Source organism: Myxine glutinosa, chromosome 4 (genome assembly GCF_964187855.1).
Source record: "Myxine glutinosa chromosome 4, kmMyxGlut1.1, whole genome shotgun sequence".
In the NCBI taxonomy this organism is placed as follows: domain Eukaryota; kingdom Metazoa; phylum Chordata; class Myxini; order Myxiniformes; family Myxinidae; genus Myxine; species Myxine glutinosa.
Genome location: NC_136264.1, coordinates 2,623,291 through 2,640,117, shown reverse-complemented (window position 1 = coordinate 2,640,117; position 16,827 = coordinate 2,623,291). Strand labels below are relative to the sequence as shown.

General features: G+C 37.8%; 1 protein-coding gene across 2 annotated transcripts in view; it reads left to right on the top strand.

The window, feature by feature from the left end:
* The window catches only part of LOC137426041 (uncharacterized), a 75,238-nt gene that overhangs the window by 52,122 nt on the left and 6,289 nt on the right, over positions 1 to 16,827 (top strand). For both annotated transcript variants that reach the window (XM_068114764.2, XM_068114765.2), the window contains one exon: positions 12,477 to 12,753. In XM_068114764.2, coding sequence (XP_067970865.1) covers positions 12,477 to 12,753 — 277 coding nt within the window. The remainder of the gene's footprint in view (positions 1 to 12,476; positions 12,754 to 16,827) is intronic.

Here is a 16,827-nt window from a genome sequence, read left to right as displayed (position 1 = left end):
GAGGGATGCGGAATGGAGCAGCAGAGAGTGGAGTCATCAGCAAAGAGACAGAGAGGATTTTCCAGAGACTCGGAGAGATCATTGATGAAGACCAGAAAAAGCACAGGGCTCAGAACACTGCCTTGGGGAACTCCAGCCTGAACAGGAAGAGGAGATGAGAGAAATCCATTCAGGACCACATGTTGACTAAGACCAGAGAGGAAGTCCGCAAGCCATGTGCGGAGATTTCCATGGATACCATAGGAGGAGAGTTTGGTGAGCAGAGCGGGGTGCCAGACCGTATCGAAGGCACGTGATATGTCAAGGGAGACAGCTCTGATTTCGCGAAACTAACTGAAAATATGATGTAATGTCTCGAGCTTGAAGAGAAGGTTCGGTCGGAGGGCCAACCTTGAGGGAGCTTATATAAGTCCGGACCATTCGGCGCTCGGTCTCGTGGCATTCTGTTACCCTAGTGCAAAGAGACTATGAGTATTGTTCTACAACATTATGTTTAAATTAATTTCGTGTGGTTATGTATAAATTACTTTTGTGTGGTTATCGATTGGTCAAATCACTAACCAATTGGGTGTGACCGTTTTTCCCTTCACTTGGCGATTGATTGGGGGTTGAACAGCACGATTGGTGAACACATTTATTGCATTATTACAAGATTATCCCGACTCCTCTAACCATTAATGTATCCTGCAAACACACGCATAATTGACGAACACGTGACGACAAAGCTGAATGGTGTCACCACTCTGCACCTGCCACCAAACTGCATCCAATGTCACAGCTTATAATTTCTCATTGAAAATCCGAATTGGGGGGGAGGGCGGGGGAGGGAAGGATGTGCATCCGCTAGATCCGCCTATGATGCTAAAGGGTAATTACCCTGTGCTCGCAAAGCGAAAAGCGAGGTTAAGCGATCGGTGTGGGTGTGGCATGTGAGAGCATGTAGTAACGGTGTGAAGAAGACGTCGCCGATATGGCGATGTACGATGCAGATTGACGTGGCATTCTATGGTGATCCAAAAAGCCTCCATCTCCTAAAGTCCAAAACTGTGACTCAGTCATCTTATTACAGTGCATATTGAAATAAATACTTCTTTATTTTTGACGATGATTAAAATCATTATTTTATTAAAACTGAAGTATACACTTGAAGACTGTGTGGGGTATCTTGTTCTATGAACTCTCTAGTTTAATTTAATGTTAACAGACATAAGTAAAACTGAAGTATACACTTGAAGACTGTATGGCGTATCTTGTTCTATGAACTCTCCAGTTAATTTAATGTTAACAGACATAAGTAAAACTGAAGTATACACTTGAAGACTGTTTGGGGTATCTTGTTCTATGAACTCTCCAGTTAATTTAATGTTAACAGACATAAGTAAAACTGAAGTATACACTTGAAGACTGTATGGCGTATCTTGTTCTATGAACTCTCTAGTTTAATTGAATGTTAACAGACCTAAGTGAAACTGAAGTATACACTTGAAGACTGTATGGCGTATCTTGTTCTATGAACTCTCCAGTTTAATTTAATGTTAACAGACCTAAGTGAAACTGAAGCATACACTTGAAGACTGTATGGCGTATCTTGTTCTATGAACTCTCTAGTTTAATTGAACGTTAACAGACCTAAGTGAAACTGAAGTATACACTTGAAGACTGTATGGCGTATCTTGTTCTATGAACTCTCCAGTTTAATTTAATGTTAACAGACACAAGTAAAACTGAAGTACACACTTGAAGACTGTATGGCGTATCTTGTTCTATGAACTCTCTAGTTTAATTGAATGTTAACAGACCTAAGTGAAACTGAAGTATACACTTGAAGACTGTGTGGGGTATCTTGTTCTATGAACTCTCCAGTTAATTTAATGTTAACAGACATAAGTAAAACTGAAGTATACACTTGAAGACTGTATGGCGTATCTTGTTCTATGAACTGTCTAGTTTAATTGAATGTTAACAGACATAAGTAAAACTGAAGTATACACTTGAAGACTGTATGGCGTATCTTGTTCTATGAACTCTCTAGTTTAATTGAATGTTAACAGACCTAAGTGAAACTGAAGTATACACTTGAAGACTGTATGGCGTATCTTGTTCTATGAACTCTCCAGTTTAATTTAATGTTAACAGACCTAAGTGAAACTGAAGCATACACTTGAAGACTGTATGGCGTATCTTGTTCTATGAACTCTCTAGTTTAATTGAACGTTAACAGACCTAAGTGAAACTGAAGTATACACTTGAAGACTGTATGGCGTATCTTGTTCTATGAACTCTCCAGTTTAATTTAATGTTAACAGACACAAGTAAAACTGAAGTACACACTTGAAGACTGTATGGCGTATCTTGTTCTATGAACTCTCTAGTTTAATTGAATGTTAACAGACCTAAGTGAAACTGAAGTATACACTTGAAGACTGTGTGGGGTATCTTGTTCTATGAACTCTCTAGTTTAATTTAATGTTAACAGACATAAGTAAAACTGAAGTATACACTTGAAGACTGTGTGGGGTATCTTGTTCTATGAACTCTCTAGTTTAATTTAATGTTAACAGACATAAGTAAAACTGAAGCATACACTTGAAGACTGTGTGGGGTATCTTGTTCTATGAACTCTCTAGTTTAATTTAATGTTAACAGACATAAGTAAAACTGAAGTATACACTCGAAGACTGTGTGGCGTATCTTGTTCTATGAACTCTCTAGTTTAATTGAATGTTAACAGACATAAGTGAAACTGAAGCATACACTTGAAGAATGTGTGGGGTATCTTGTTCTATGAACTCTCTAGTTTAATTTAATGTTAACAGACATAAGTAAAACTGAAGTATACACTCGAAGACTGTGTGGCGTATCTTGTTCTATGAACTCTCTAGTTTAATTTAATGTTAATAGACATAAGTAAAACTGAAGTATACACTTGAAGACTGTGTGGGGTATCTTCTTCTACGAACTCTCGAGTTTAATTTAATGTTAACAGACATAAGTAAAACTGAAGTATACACTTGAAGACTGTGTGGGGTATCTTGTTCTATGAACTCTCTGGTTTAATTGAATGTTAACAGACATAGGTAAAACTGAAGTATACACTTGAAGACTGTATGGCGTATCTTGTTCTATGAACTCTCTAGTTTAATTGAATGTTAACAGACATAAGTAAAACTGAAGTATACACTTGAAGACTGTATGGCGTATCTTGTTCTATGAACTCTCGAGTTTAATTTAATGTTAACAGACATAAGTAAAACTGAAGTATATACTTGAAGACTGTGTGGGGTATCTTGTTCTATGAACTCTCTAGTTTAATTGATTGTTAACAGACCGAAGTAAAACTGAAGTATACACTTGAAGACTGTGTGGGGTATCTTGTTCTATGAACTCTCTAGTTTAATTTAATGTTAACAGACATAACTAAAACTGAAGTATACACTTGAAGACTGTATGGCGTATCTTGTTCTATGAACGCTCTGGTTTAATTTAATGTTAACAGACATAAGTAAAACTGAAGTATACACTTGAAGACTGTGTGGGGTATCTTGTTCTATGAACTCTCTGGTTTAATCGAATGTTAACAGACATAAGTAAAACTGAAGTATACACTTTAAGACTGTATGGCGTATCTTGTTCTATGAACGCTCTGGTTTAATTGAATGTTAACAGACATAAGTAAAACTGAAGTATACACTTGAAGACTGTGTGGGGTATCTTGTTCTATGAACTCTCTAGTTTAATTTAATGTTAACAGACCGAAGTAAAACTGAAGTATACACTTGAAGACTGTGTGGGGTATCTTGTTCTATGAACTCTCTAGTTTAATTTAATGTTAACAGACATAAATAAAATTGAAGTATACACTTGAAGACTGTGTGGAGTATCTGGTTCTATGAACTCTCTAGTTTAATTGAATGTTAACAGACCGAAGTGAAACTGAAGTATACACTTGAAGACTGTGTGGGGTATCTTGTTCTATGAACTCTCTAGTTTAATTGAATGTTAACAGACATAAGTAAAACTGCAGTATACACCTGAAGACTGTGTGGGGTATCTTGTTCTATGAACTCTCTAGTTTAATTGAATGTTAACAGACATAAGTAAAACTGAGGTATACACTTGAAGACTGTGTGGGGTATCTGGTTCTATGAACTCTCTTGTTTAATTGAATGTTAACAGACCGAAGTGAAACTGAAGTATACACTTGAAGACTGTGTGGGGTATCTTGTTCTATGAACTCTCGAGTTTAATTGAATGTTAACAGACCTAAGTAAAACTGAAGTATACACTTGAAGACTGTGTGGGGTATCTTGTTCTATGAACTCGCTAGTTTAATTTAATGTTAACAGACATAAATAAAATTGAAGTATACACTTGAAGACTGTGTGGAGTATCTGGTTCTATGAACTCTCTAGTTTAATTGAATGTTAACAGACCGAAGTGAAACTGAAGTATACACTTGAAGACTGTGTGGGGTATCTTGTTCTATGAACTCTCTAGTTTAATTGAATGTTAACAGACATAAGTAAAACTGCAGTATACACCTGAAGACTGTGTGGGGTATCTTGTTCTATGAACTCTCTAGTTTAATTGAATGTTAACAGACATAAGTAAAACTGAGGTATACACTTGAAGACTGTGTGGGGTATCTGGTTCTATGAACTCTCTTGTTTAATTGAATGTTAACAGACCGAAGTGAAACTGAAGTATACACTTGAAGACTGTGTGGGGTATCTTGTTCTATGAACTCTCTGGTTTAATTGAATGTTAACAGACCGAAGTGAAACTGAAGTATACACTTGAAGACTGTGTGGGGTATCTTGTTCTATGAACTCTCTTGTTTAATTGAATGTTAACAGACCGAAGTGAAACTGAAGTATACACTTGAAGACTGTGTGGGGTATCTTGTTCTATGAACTCTCTGGTTTAATTGAATGTTAACAGACCGAAGTGAAACTGAAGTATACACTTGAAGACTGTGTGGGGTATCTGGTTCTATGAACTCTCTTGTTTAATTGAATGTTAACAGACCGAAGTGAAACTGAAGTATACACTTGAAGACTGTGTGGGGTATCTTGTTCTATGAACTCTCTGGTTTAATTGAATGTTAACAGACCGAAGTGAAACTGAAGTATACACTTGAAGACTGTGTGGGGTATCTTGTTCTATGAACTCTCTTGTTTAATTGAATGTTAACAGACCGAATAAAACTGAAGTATACACTTGAAGACTGTATGGCGTATCTTGTTCTATGAACTCTCTGGTTTAATTGAATGTTAACAGACCGAAGTGAAACTGAAGTATACACTTGAACACTGTGTGGGTATCTTGTTCTATGAACTCTCTAGTTTAATTGAATGTTAACAGACATAAGTAAAACTGAAGTATACACTTGAAGACTGTGTGGGGTATCTTGTTCTATGAACTCTCTAGTTTAATTGAATGTTAACAGACATAAGTAAAACTGAAGTATACACTTGAAGACTGTGTGGGGTATCTGGTTCTATGAACTCTCTAGTTTAATTGAATGTTAACAGACTGAAGTAAAACTGAAGCATACACTTGAAGACTGTGTGGGGTATCTTGTTCTATGAACTCTCTAGTTTAATTGAATGTTAACAGACATAAGTAAAACTGAAGCATACACTTGAAGACTGTGTGGGGTATCTTGTTCTATGAACTCTCTGGTTTAATTGAATGTTAACAGACATAAGTAAAACTGAAGTATACACTTGAAGACTGTGTGGCGTATCTTGTTCTATGAAATCTCTAGTTTAATTGAATGTTAACAGACCGAAGTGAAACTGAAGTATACACTTGAAGACTGTGTGGGGTATCTTATTCTATGAACTCTCTGGTTTAATTTAATATTAACAGACATAAGTAAAACTGAAGTATACACTTGAAGACTGTGTGGGGTATCTTGTTCTATGAACTCTCTTGTTTAATTTAATATTAACAGACATAAGTAAAACTGAAGTATACACTTGAAGACTGTGTGGAGTATCTTGTTCTATGAACTCTCTAGTTTAATTTAATATTAACAGACATAAGTAAAACTGAAGTATACACTTGAAGACTGTGTGGGGTATCTTGTTCTATGAACTCTCTAGTTTAATTTAATATTAACAGACATAAGTAAAACTGAAGTATACACTTGAAGACTGTGTGGAGTATCTTGTTCTATGAACTCTCTAGTTTAATTTAATATTAACAGACATAAGTAAAACTGAAGTATACACTTGAAGACTGTGTGGAGTATCTTGTTCTATGGACTCTCTAGTTTAATTGAATGTTAACAGACCTAAGTAAAACTGAAGTATACACTTGAAGACTGTGTGGAGTATCTTGTTCTATGAACTCTCCAGTTTAATTGAATGTTAACAGACCTAAGTGAAACTGAAGCATACACTTGAAGACTGTATGGCGTATCTTGTTCTATGAACTCTCTAGTTTAATTGAATGTTAACAGACCTAAGTAAAACTGAAGTATACACTTGAAGACTGTGTGGGGTATCTTGTTCTATGAACTCTCTAGTTTAATTGAATGTTAACAGACCTAAGTAAAACTGAAGTATACACTTGAAGACTGTGTGGAGTATCTGGTTCTATGAACTCTCCAGTTTAATTGAATGTTAACAGACCTAAGTAAAACTGAAGTATACACTTGAAGACTGTGTGGGGTATCTTGTTCTATGAACTCTCTAGTTTAATTGAATGTTAACAGACCTAAGTAAAACTGAAGTATACACTTGAAGACTGTATGGCGTATCTTGTTCTATGAACTCTCTAGTTTAATTGAATGTTAACAGACCTAAGTAAAACTGAAGTATACACTTGAAGACTGTATGGCGTATCTTGTTCTATGAACTCTCTAGTTTAATTGAATGTTAACAGACCTAAGTGAAACTGAAGTATACACTTGAAGACTGTATGGCGTATCTTGTTCTATGAACTCTCCAGTTTAATTTAATGTTAACAGACCTAAGTGAAACTGAAGCATACACTTGAAGACTGTATGGCGTATCTTGTTCTATGAACTCTCTAGTTTAATTGAACGTTAACAGACCTAAGTGAAACTGAAGTATACACTTGAAGACTGTATGGCGTATCTTGTTCTATGAACTCTCCAGTTTAATTTAATGTTAACAGACACAAGTAAAACTGAAGTACACACTTGAAGACTGTATGGCGTATCTTGTTCTATGAACTCTCTAGTTTAATTGAATGTTAACAGACCTAAGTGAAACTGAAGTATACACTTGAAGACTGTGTGGGGTATCTTGTTCTATGAACTCTCTAGTTTAATTTAATGTTAACAGACATAAGTAAAACTGAAGTATACACTTGAAGACTGTGTGGGGTATCTTGTTCTATGAACTCTCTAGTTTAATTTAATGTTAACAGACATAAGTAAAACTGAAGCATACACTTGAAGACTGTGTGGGGTATCTTGTTCTATGAACTCTCTAGTTTAATTTAATGTTAACAGACATAAGTAAAACTGAAGTATACACTCGAAGACTGTGTGGCGTATCTTGTTCTATGAACTCTCTAGTTTAATTGAATGTTAACAGACATAAGTGAAACTGAAGCATACACTTGAAGAATGTGTGGGGTATCTTGTTCTATGAACTCTCTAGTTTAATTTAATGTTAACAGACATAAGTAAAACTGAAGTATACACTCGAAGACTGTGTGGCGTATCTTGTTCTATGAACTCTCTAGTTTAATTTAATGTTAATAGACATAAGTAAAACTGAAGTATACACTTGAAGACTGTGTGGGGTATCTTCTTCTAAGAACTCTCGAGTTTAATTTAATGTTAACAGACATAAGTAAAACTGAAGTATACACTTGAAGACTGTGTGGGGTATCTTGTTCTATGAACTCTCTGGTTTAATTGAATGTTAACAGACATAAGTAAAACTGAAGTATACACTTGAAGACTGTATGGCGTATCTTGTTCTATGAACTCTCTAGTTTAATTGAATGTTAACAGACATAAGTAAAACTGAAGTATACACTTGAAGACTGTATGGCGTATCTTGTTCTATGAACTCTCGAGTTTAATTTAATGTTAACAGACATAAGTAAAACTGAAGTATACACTTGAAGACTGTGTGGCGTATCTTGTTCTATGAACTCTCTAGTTTAATTTAATGTTAACAGACATAAGTAAAACTGAAGTATACACTTGAAGACTGTGTGGGGTATCTGGTTCTATGAACTCTCTCGTTTAATTGAATGTTTACAGACCGAAGTGAAACTGAAGTATTCACTTGAAGACTGTGTGGGGTATCTTGTTCTATGAACCCTCTAGTTTAATTGAATGTTAACAGACATAAGTAAAACTGAAGTATACACTTGAAGACTGTGTGGAGTATCTTGTTCTATGAACTCTCTAGTTTAATTGATTGTTAACAGACCGAAGTAAAACTGAAGTATACACTTGAAGACTGTGTGGGGTATCTTGTTCTATGAACTCTCTACTTTAATTTAATGTTAACAGACATAAGTAAAACTGAAGTATACACTTGAAGACTGTGTGGGGTATCTTGTTCTATGAACTCTCTGGTTTAATCGAATGTTAACAGACATAAGTAAAACTGAAGTATACACTTGAAGACTGTATGGCGTATCTTGTTCTATGAACGCTCTGGTTTAATTGAATGTTAACAGGCATAAGTAAAACTGAAGTATACACTTGAAGACTGTGTGGGGTATCTTGTTCTATGAACTCTCTAGTTTAATTTAATGTTAACAGACCGAAGTAAAACTGAAGTATACACTTGAAGACAGTGTGGGGTATCTTGTTCTATGAACTCTCTAGTTTAATTTAATGTTAACAGACATAACTAAAACTGAAGTATACACTTGAAGACTGTGTGGGGTATCTTGTTCTATGAACTCTCTAGTTTAATTTAATGTTAACAGACATAACTAAAACTGAAGTATACACTTGAAGACTGTATGGCGTATCTTGTTCTATGAACGCTCTGGTTTAATTTAATGTTAACAGACATAAGTAAAACTGAAGTATACACTTGAAGACTGTGTGGGGTATCTTGTTCTATGAACTCTCTGGTTTAATCGAATGTTAACAGACATAAGTAAAACTGAAGTATACACTTTAAGACTGTATGGCGTATCTTGTTCTATGAACGCTCTGGTTTAATTGAATGTTAACAGACATAAGTAAAACTGAAGTATACACTTGAAGACTGTGTGGGGTATCTTGTTCTATGAACTCTCTAGTTTAATTTAATGTTAACAGACCGAAGTAAAACTGAAGTATACACTTGAAGACTGTGTGGGGTATCTTGTTCTATGAACTCTCTAGTTTAATTTAATGTTAACAGACATAAATAAAATTGAAGTATACACTTGAAGACTGTGTGGAGTATCTGGTTCTATGAACTCTCTAGTTTAATTGAATGTTAACAGACCGAAGTGAAACTGAAGTATACACTTGAAGACTGTGTGGGGTATCTTGTTCTATGAACTCTCTAGTTTAATTGAATGTTAACAGACATAAGTAAAACTGCAGTATACACCTGAAGACTGTGTGGGGTATCTTGTTCTATGAACTCTCTAGTTTAATTGAATGTTAACAGACATAAGTAAAACTGAGGTATACACTTGAAGACTGTGTGGGGTATCTGGTTCTATGAACTCTCTTGTTTAATTGAATGTTAACAGACCGAAGTGAAACTGAAGTATACACTTGAAGACTGTGTGGGGTATCTTGTTCTATGAACTCTCTAGTTTAATTGAATGTTAACAGACCTAAGTAAAACTGAAGTATACACTTGAAGACTGTGTGGGGTATCTTGTTCTATGAACTCTCTAGTTTAATTTAATGTTAACAGACATAAATAAAATTGAAGTATACACTTGAAGACTGTGTGGAGTATCTGGTTCTATGAACTCTCTAGTTTAATTGAATGTTAACAGACCGAAGTGAAACTGAAGTATACACTTGAAGACTGTGTGGGGTATCTTGTTCTATGAACTCTCTAGTTTAATTGAATGTTAACAGACATAAGTAAAACTGCAGTATACACCTGAAGACTGTGTGGGGTATCTTGTTCTATGAACTCTCTAGTTTAATTGAATGTTAACAGACATAAGTAAAACTGAGGTATACACTTGAAGACTGTGTGGGGTATCTGGTTCTATGAACTCTCTTGTTTAATTGAATGTTAACAGACCGAAGTGAAACTGAAGTATACACTTGAAGACTGTGTGGGGTATCTTGTTCTATGAACTCTCTGGTTTAATTGAATGTTAACAGACCGAAGTGAAACTGAAGTATACACTTGAAGACTGTGTGGGGTATCTTGTTCTATGAACTCTCTTGTTTAATTGAATGTTAACAGACCGAATAAAACTGAAGTATACACTTGAAGACTGTATGGGGTATCTTGTTCTATGAACTCTCTGGTTTAATTGAATGTTAACAGACCGAAGTGAAACTGAAGTATACACTTGAACACTGTGTGGGTATCTTGTTCTATGAACTCTCTAGTTTAATTGAATGTTAACAGACATAAGTAAAACTGAAGTATACACTTGAAGACTGTGTGGGGTATCTTGTTCTATGAACTCTCTAGTTTAATTGAATGTTAACAGACATAAGTAAAACTGAAGTATACACTTGAAGACTGTGTGGGGTATCTGGTTCTATGAACTCTCTAGTTTAATTGAATGTTAACAGACTGAAGTAAAACTGAAGCATACACTTGAAGACTGTGTGGGGTATCTTGTTCTATGAACTCTCTAGTTTAATTGAATGTTAACAGACATAAGTAAAACTGAAGCATACACTTGAAGACTGTGTGGGGTATCTTGTTCTATGAACTCTCTGGTTTAATTGAATGTTAACAGACATAAGTAAAACTGAAGTATACACTTGAAGACTGTGTGGCGTATCTTGTTCTATGAAATCTCTAGTTTAATTGAATGTTAACAGACCGAAGTGAAACTGAAGTATACACTTGAAGACTGTGTGGGGTATCTTATTCTATGAACTCTCTGGTTTAATTTAATATTAACAGACATAAGTAAAACTGAAGTATACACTTGAAGACTGTGTGGGGTATCTTGTTCTATGAACTCTCTTGTTTAATTTAATATTAACAGACATAAGTAAAACTGAAGTATACACTTGAAGACTGTGTGGAGTATCTTGTTCTATGAACTCTCTAGTTTAATTTAATATTAACAGACATAAGTAAAACTGAAGTATACACTTGAAGACTGTGTGGGGTATCTTGTTCTATGAACTCTCTAGTTTAATTTAATATTAACAGACATAAGTAAAACTGAAGTATACACTTGAAGACTGTGTGGAGTATCTTGTTCTATGAACTCTCTAGTTTAATTGAATGTTAACAGACCTAAGTAAAACTGAAGTATACACTTGAAGACTGTGTGGAGTATCTGGTTCTATGAACTCTCCAGTTTAATTGAATGTTAACAGACCTAAGTAAAACTGAAGTATACACTTGAAGACTGTGTGGGGTATCTTGTTCTATGAACTCTCTAGTTTAATTGAATGTTAACAGACCTAAGTAAAACTGAAGTATACACTTGAAGACTGTATGGCGTATCTTGTTCTATGAACTCTCTAGTTTAATTGAATGTTAACAGACCTAAGTAAAACTGAAGTATACACTTGAAGACTGTATGGCGTATCTTGTTCTATGAACTCTCTAGTTTAATTGAATGTTAACAGACCTAAGTAAAACTGAAGTATACACTTGAAGACTGTGTGGGGTATCTTGTTCTATGAACTCTCTAGTTTAATTGAATATTAACAGACATAAGTAAAACTGAAGTATACACTTGAAGACTGTGTGGAGTATCTGGTTCTATGAACTCTCCAGTTTAATTGAATGTTAACAGACCTAAGTAAAACTGAAGTATACACTTGAAGACTGTGTGGGGTATCTTGTTCTATGAACTCTCTAGTTTAATTGAATGTTAACAGACCTAAGTAAAACTGAAGTATACACTTGAAGACTGTATGGCGTATCTTGTTCTATGAACTCTCTAGTTTAATTGAATGTTAACAGACCTAAGTAAAACTGAAGTATACACTTGAAGACTGTGTGGGGTATCTTGTTCTATGAACTCTCTAGTTTAATTGAATGTTAACAGACCTAAGTAAAACTGAAGTATACACTTGAAGACTGTGTGGAGTATCTTGTTCTATGAACTCTCTGGTTTATTCGAATGTTAACAGACATAAGTAAAACTGAAGTATACACTTGAAGACTGTGTGGGGTATCTTGTTCTATGAACTCTCTAGTTTAATTGAATATTAACAGACATAAGTAAAACTGAAGTATACACTTGAAGACTGTGTGGGGTATCTGGTTCTATGAACTCTCTAGTTTAATTGAATGTTAACAGACATATGTGACACTTTACGAAGCAATTAAATAATTAATTATCTTTCTTCTTTTGACCAGACCTTCTTCTGTATGTGAAAGCATCGCAGTCCAGCACGTTTGATGCGCTGCGTAACGCCGCGCAGGCATTGAGTGCTGTACACGGTGCTTCGGCTGGAGGTGACTTTTGCTTAAATTCCTGCAGCTTCACTTCCTCCCAGTGGGAACCCAGGTGGTGGCTTGACCTGTACTTGGAATACACCATCATATCGGTCAGTCTGACCGCACGGAATGACCAGCATGCACTGCGGCTATTTGGCGCAAAGCTCAAACTTGCGGACAAGAAGGACATAATCGTGTAAGTAAGAGTAAAATATTACATTACTCCATTTACTTTGATGTGTTTTTTTGCTCCGATTTTTGGAAACATGACCAAGGCTGGTGGAAGAGCTCGTCATGCAGTCAACATATAGAATGACCTAGATCAATTTGCAACATAATCCACTGGCTGAGGGGGTCCCCGTGTGCATGAGATGTGCCCTAAGTTACTCTTCAAAATATTGAAGTAGACCATGAGACATATCAAAAATGTTTGGGTAGACTTTTGGTAACCCGGCAGTAACCGAGGAAATGACGTCATTAGCCACGCCCTTTGCCGCTCTATTGATACCAAAATTTAGGGGTAGGGGAAACATAAATCGCAACAAGTCAAGTGAATCCACTTGGATTCCGCCCAGGTTGGCACATGGAAATTATGATGTCGCATAATTATCATCTCGGGTCAAGATTTGAAATTATGCCATGGTTTTTGTAAAATTGCTACTAGTATTCACATTATGTACTTTCACCAAAACATACATCATCATAGAAACATACATAGAATTTGGGTCCTCTGGGTCATTTGGGTCCTCTGGGTCATTTGGGTCCTCTGGGTCATTTGGGTCCTCTGGGTCATTTGGGTCCTCTGGGTCATTTGGGTCCTCTGGGTCATTTGGGTCCTCTGGGTCATTTGGGTCCTCTGGGTCATTTGGGTCATTTGGGTCCTCTGGGTCATTTGGGTCCTCTGGGTCATTTGGGTCCTCTGGGTCATTTGGGTCCTCTGGGTCCTCTGGGTCCTCTGGGTCATTTGGGTCCTCTGGGTCATTTGGGTCCTCTGGGTCCTCTGGGTCCTCTGGGTCCTCTGGGTCCTCTGGGTCCTCTGGGTCATTTGGGTCCTCTGGGTCCTCTGGGTCCTCTGGGTCATTTGGGTCCTCTGGGTCATTTGGGTCCTCTGGGTCATTTGGGTCCTCTGGGTCATTTGGGTCCTCTGGGTCATTTGGGTCCTCTGGGTCATTTGGGTCCTCTGGGTCATTTGGGTCCTCTGGGTCATTTGGGTCCTCAGGGTCATTTGGGTCCTCTGGGTCATTTGGGTCCTCTGGGTCATTTGGGTCCTCTGGGTCATTTGGGTCCTCTGGGTCATTTGGGTCCTCTGGGTCATTTGGGTCCTCTGGGTCATTTGGGTCCTCTGGGTCATTTGGGTCCTCTGGGTCATTTGGGTCCTCTGGGTCATTTGAGTCCTCTGGGTCATTTGGGTCCTCTGGGTCATTTGGGTCCTCTGGGTCATTTGGGTCCTCTGGGTCATTTGGGTCCTCTGGGTCATTTGGGTCATTTGGGTCCTCTGGGTCATTTGGGTCCTCTGGGTCATTTGGGTCCTCTGGGTCATTTGGGTCCTCTGGGTCATTTGGGTCCTCTGGGTCATTTGGGTCCTCTGGGTCATTTGGGTCCTCTGGGTCATTTGGGTCCTCTGGGTCATTTGGGTCCTCTGGGTCATTTGGGTCCTCTGGGTCATTTGGGGCCTCTGGGTCATTTGGGTCCTCTGGGTCCTCTGGGTCATTTGGGTCCTCTGGGTCCTCTGGGTCCTCTGGGTCCTCTGGGTCCTCTGGGTCCTCTGGGTCATTTGGGTCCTCTGGGTCCTCTGGGTCCTCTGGGTCATTTGGGTCCTCTGGGTCATTTGGGTCCTCTGGGTCATTTGGGTCCTCTGGGTCATTTGGGTCCTCTGGGTCATTTGGGTCCTCTGGGTCATTTGGGTCCTCTGGGTCATTTGGGTCCTCTGGGTCATTTGGGTCCTCTGGGTCATTTGGGTCCTCTGGGTCATTTGGGTCCTCTGGGTCATTTGGGTCCTCTGGGTCATTTGGGTCCTCTGTGTCATTTGGGTCCTCTGGGTCATTTGGGTCCTCTGGGTCATTTGGGTCCTCTGGGTCATTTGGGTCATTTGGGTCCTCTGGGTCATTTGGGTCCTCTGGGTCATTTGGGTCCTCTGGGTCATTTGGGTCCTCTGGGTCATTTGGGTCCTCTGGGTCATTTGGGTCCTCTGGGTCCTCTGGGTCATTTGGGTCATTTGGGTCATTTGGGTCCTCTGGTTCATTTGGGTCCTCTGGGTCATTTGGGTCCTCTGGGTCATTTGGGTCCTCTGGGTCATTTGGGTCCTCTGGGTCATTTGGGTCCTATATTCCTATCCTATAACATATATATCCTATAACCTATCCTATATATATCCTATATCATATAACATATATCCTATATATCCTATAACATAACATATAACAAATATATCCTATATTATGTACTAGCGAGCGGCCGCGTACCAGCCAAAGGGGTAGCCCATGGTTAGCCTAAATATAGATTTGATGACGTCATGTTTACACATCTGAGCGACAGAAACGGAGCTTCACTTTTGGAGAGACAGAAATTCCCAGGCAAACGCTATAACGCACCAGGTTTACAACCTGTGCGTTAATAACCTTGGAAGTATAAATAACAGAACTACAAAATACCCATTATAATGTTTGTATTTAAGTACTCTATTCATTACAATAATCATTATGCAAATTAATATGTTAATGAGGTCACCAGAGGTCAAAAGGTCACAAAACCCGGGTACAAGTGAAAATTTCACACTGCTCCAAAACAATACCCACCAAGTTATGTATTTACTCACTTTTACATTTCTGATGCATGAAACTTTTAGAATAGATGCTACTGATTACTTTGATATGCATTTGGGGCCTTTTAATGCCTAAGTTTCTTACATAAAAATCAATTGAAAAATGTCATAAATTTAAACGGTGGAATTTTTTCAAGTCCTTGGGCACACAAAGTATGCTGTCATGCTGGGACCATTTGTTAGCAATATGAAGGTGCATATGAACAGTTTTTGTTGTCAAGAATTCTCCTATGCTCTTTAGCTTTAACCCTTATTGCTCTGTAAGTAGGAGGCCCAAGGTCAAAGGTCAACTTTAATCGAATTCCGTTGCCAGCGCATGTCAAGCGGCATGCATCCTTTGAGAAAGATCACAGAAAGATCACAAAAGAGTGCCTCTGGTATCATCGGCAACACAAGAAAGAAGAAATTTGTGGCAATGTGGGAGCTTATCTATCATGAAATGCTGGCCATAACCAACGTACACAGGGAATTAAGTGGGGTGAATACCAGTCTATCAGAGGAAGGTACGATCAGCAAAGCTGAAATGGCTACGGAACACTTGAACAGAAAGTCCAAGCAATCCTTGCGACAATAGAAAGGAATGAAAACCCATTTCAGATGGTTCCTGATCAAGTAGAACTTCACAATATTCTCACCCAGGAAGTTATGTCTCATGATATTAGAAGCCAGTTACTTTCAGTAATGGAAATTGGGACCAGAGCATATGAAACACTGAGAACAGAGCGATTTGTAGAACAATCGGTTAGGTTCTCCTCAATTATTCATCGAACAAACTTGAAGACATTTCTCAGCATACATAAGGCAGAAAAAGATATCAAAGGGAAATCCGCTGGAAAACAGAAGGAAGAAGCCCAAATGAAACGATCAATTGAGGTTACCCGTGCCCGTGGAAGGACAATGGAAGAGTTATTGCAGTATGATGTCTCCCCTACATCATATTTGCTTGATAAGGAAGGACAGATGACCAAACCACTAAAAAGTGCACTTGTCTAGGAACTAGAGACCAAACTCACCAAAGATGATGAGAGAACTCCAGTCAAGCACAGTGCATTACAGTCCACAGGTTTAGTTGACGTCATGGCCAACATCAGAAAGATAAAAATAAAAGATCTGCAGACATTTGGAGATTTCTGTGATAATTTTCTGAACTATATCGCTGCACTTGGTCCAGGGGAATGACAGGTTGGATTTGGTCTTTGATTCCTATGTCGAGGGGTCCATAAAAGATTCCGAGAGAAGGCGCCGTTCAGGTAAAGCGGCAATTGAAATGAACATTGGTCATCCATGGTCATTGGAACCATGGTCATCACTCCCATGGGTATCAGATATGCAACCTATCAGATCTGGAGTATTCTTATTCATTATCAATTACGACACACCATTACCTGTAGAAATGGACAGATTTTGGGCATCAAGCAATAATACATTTAAACTCCAGATGCTTCTTCA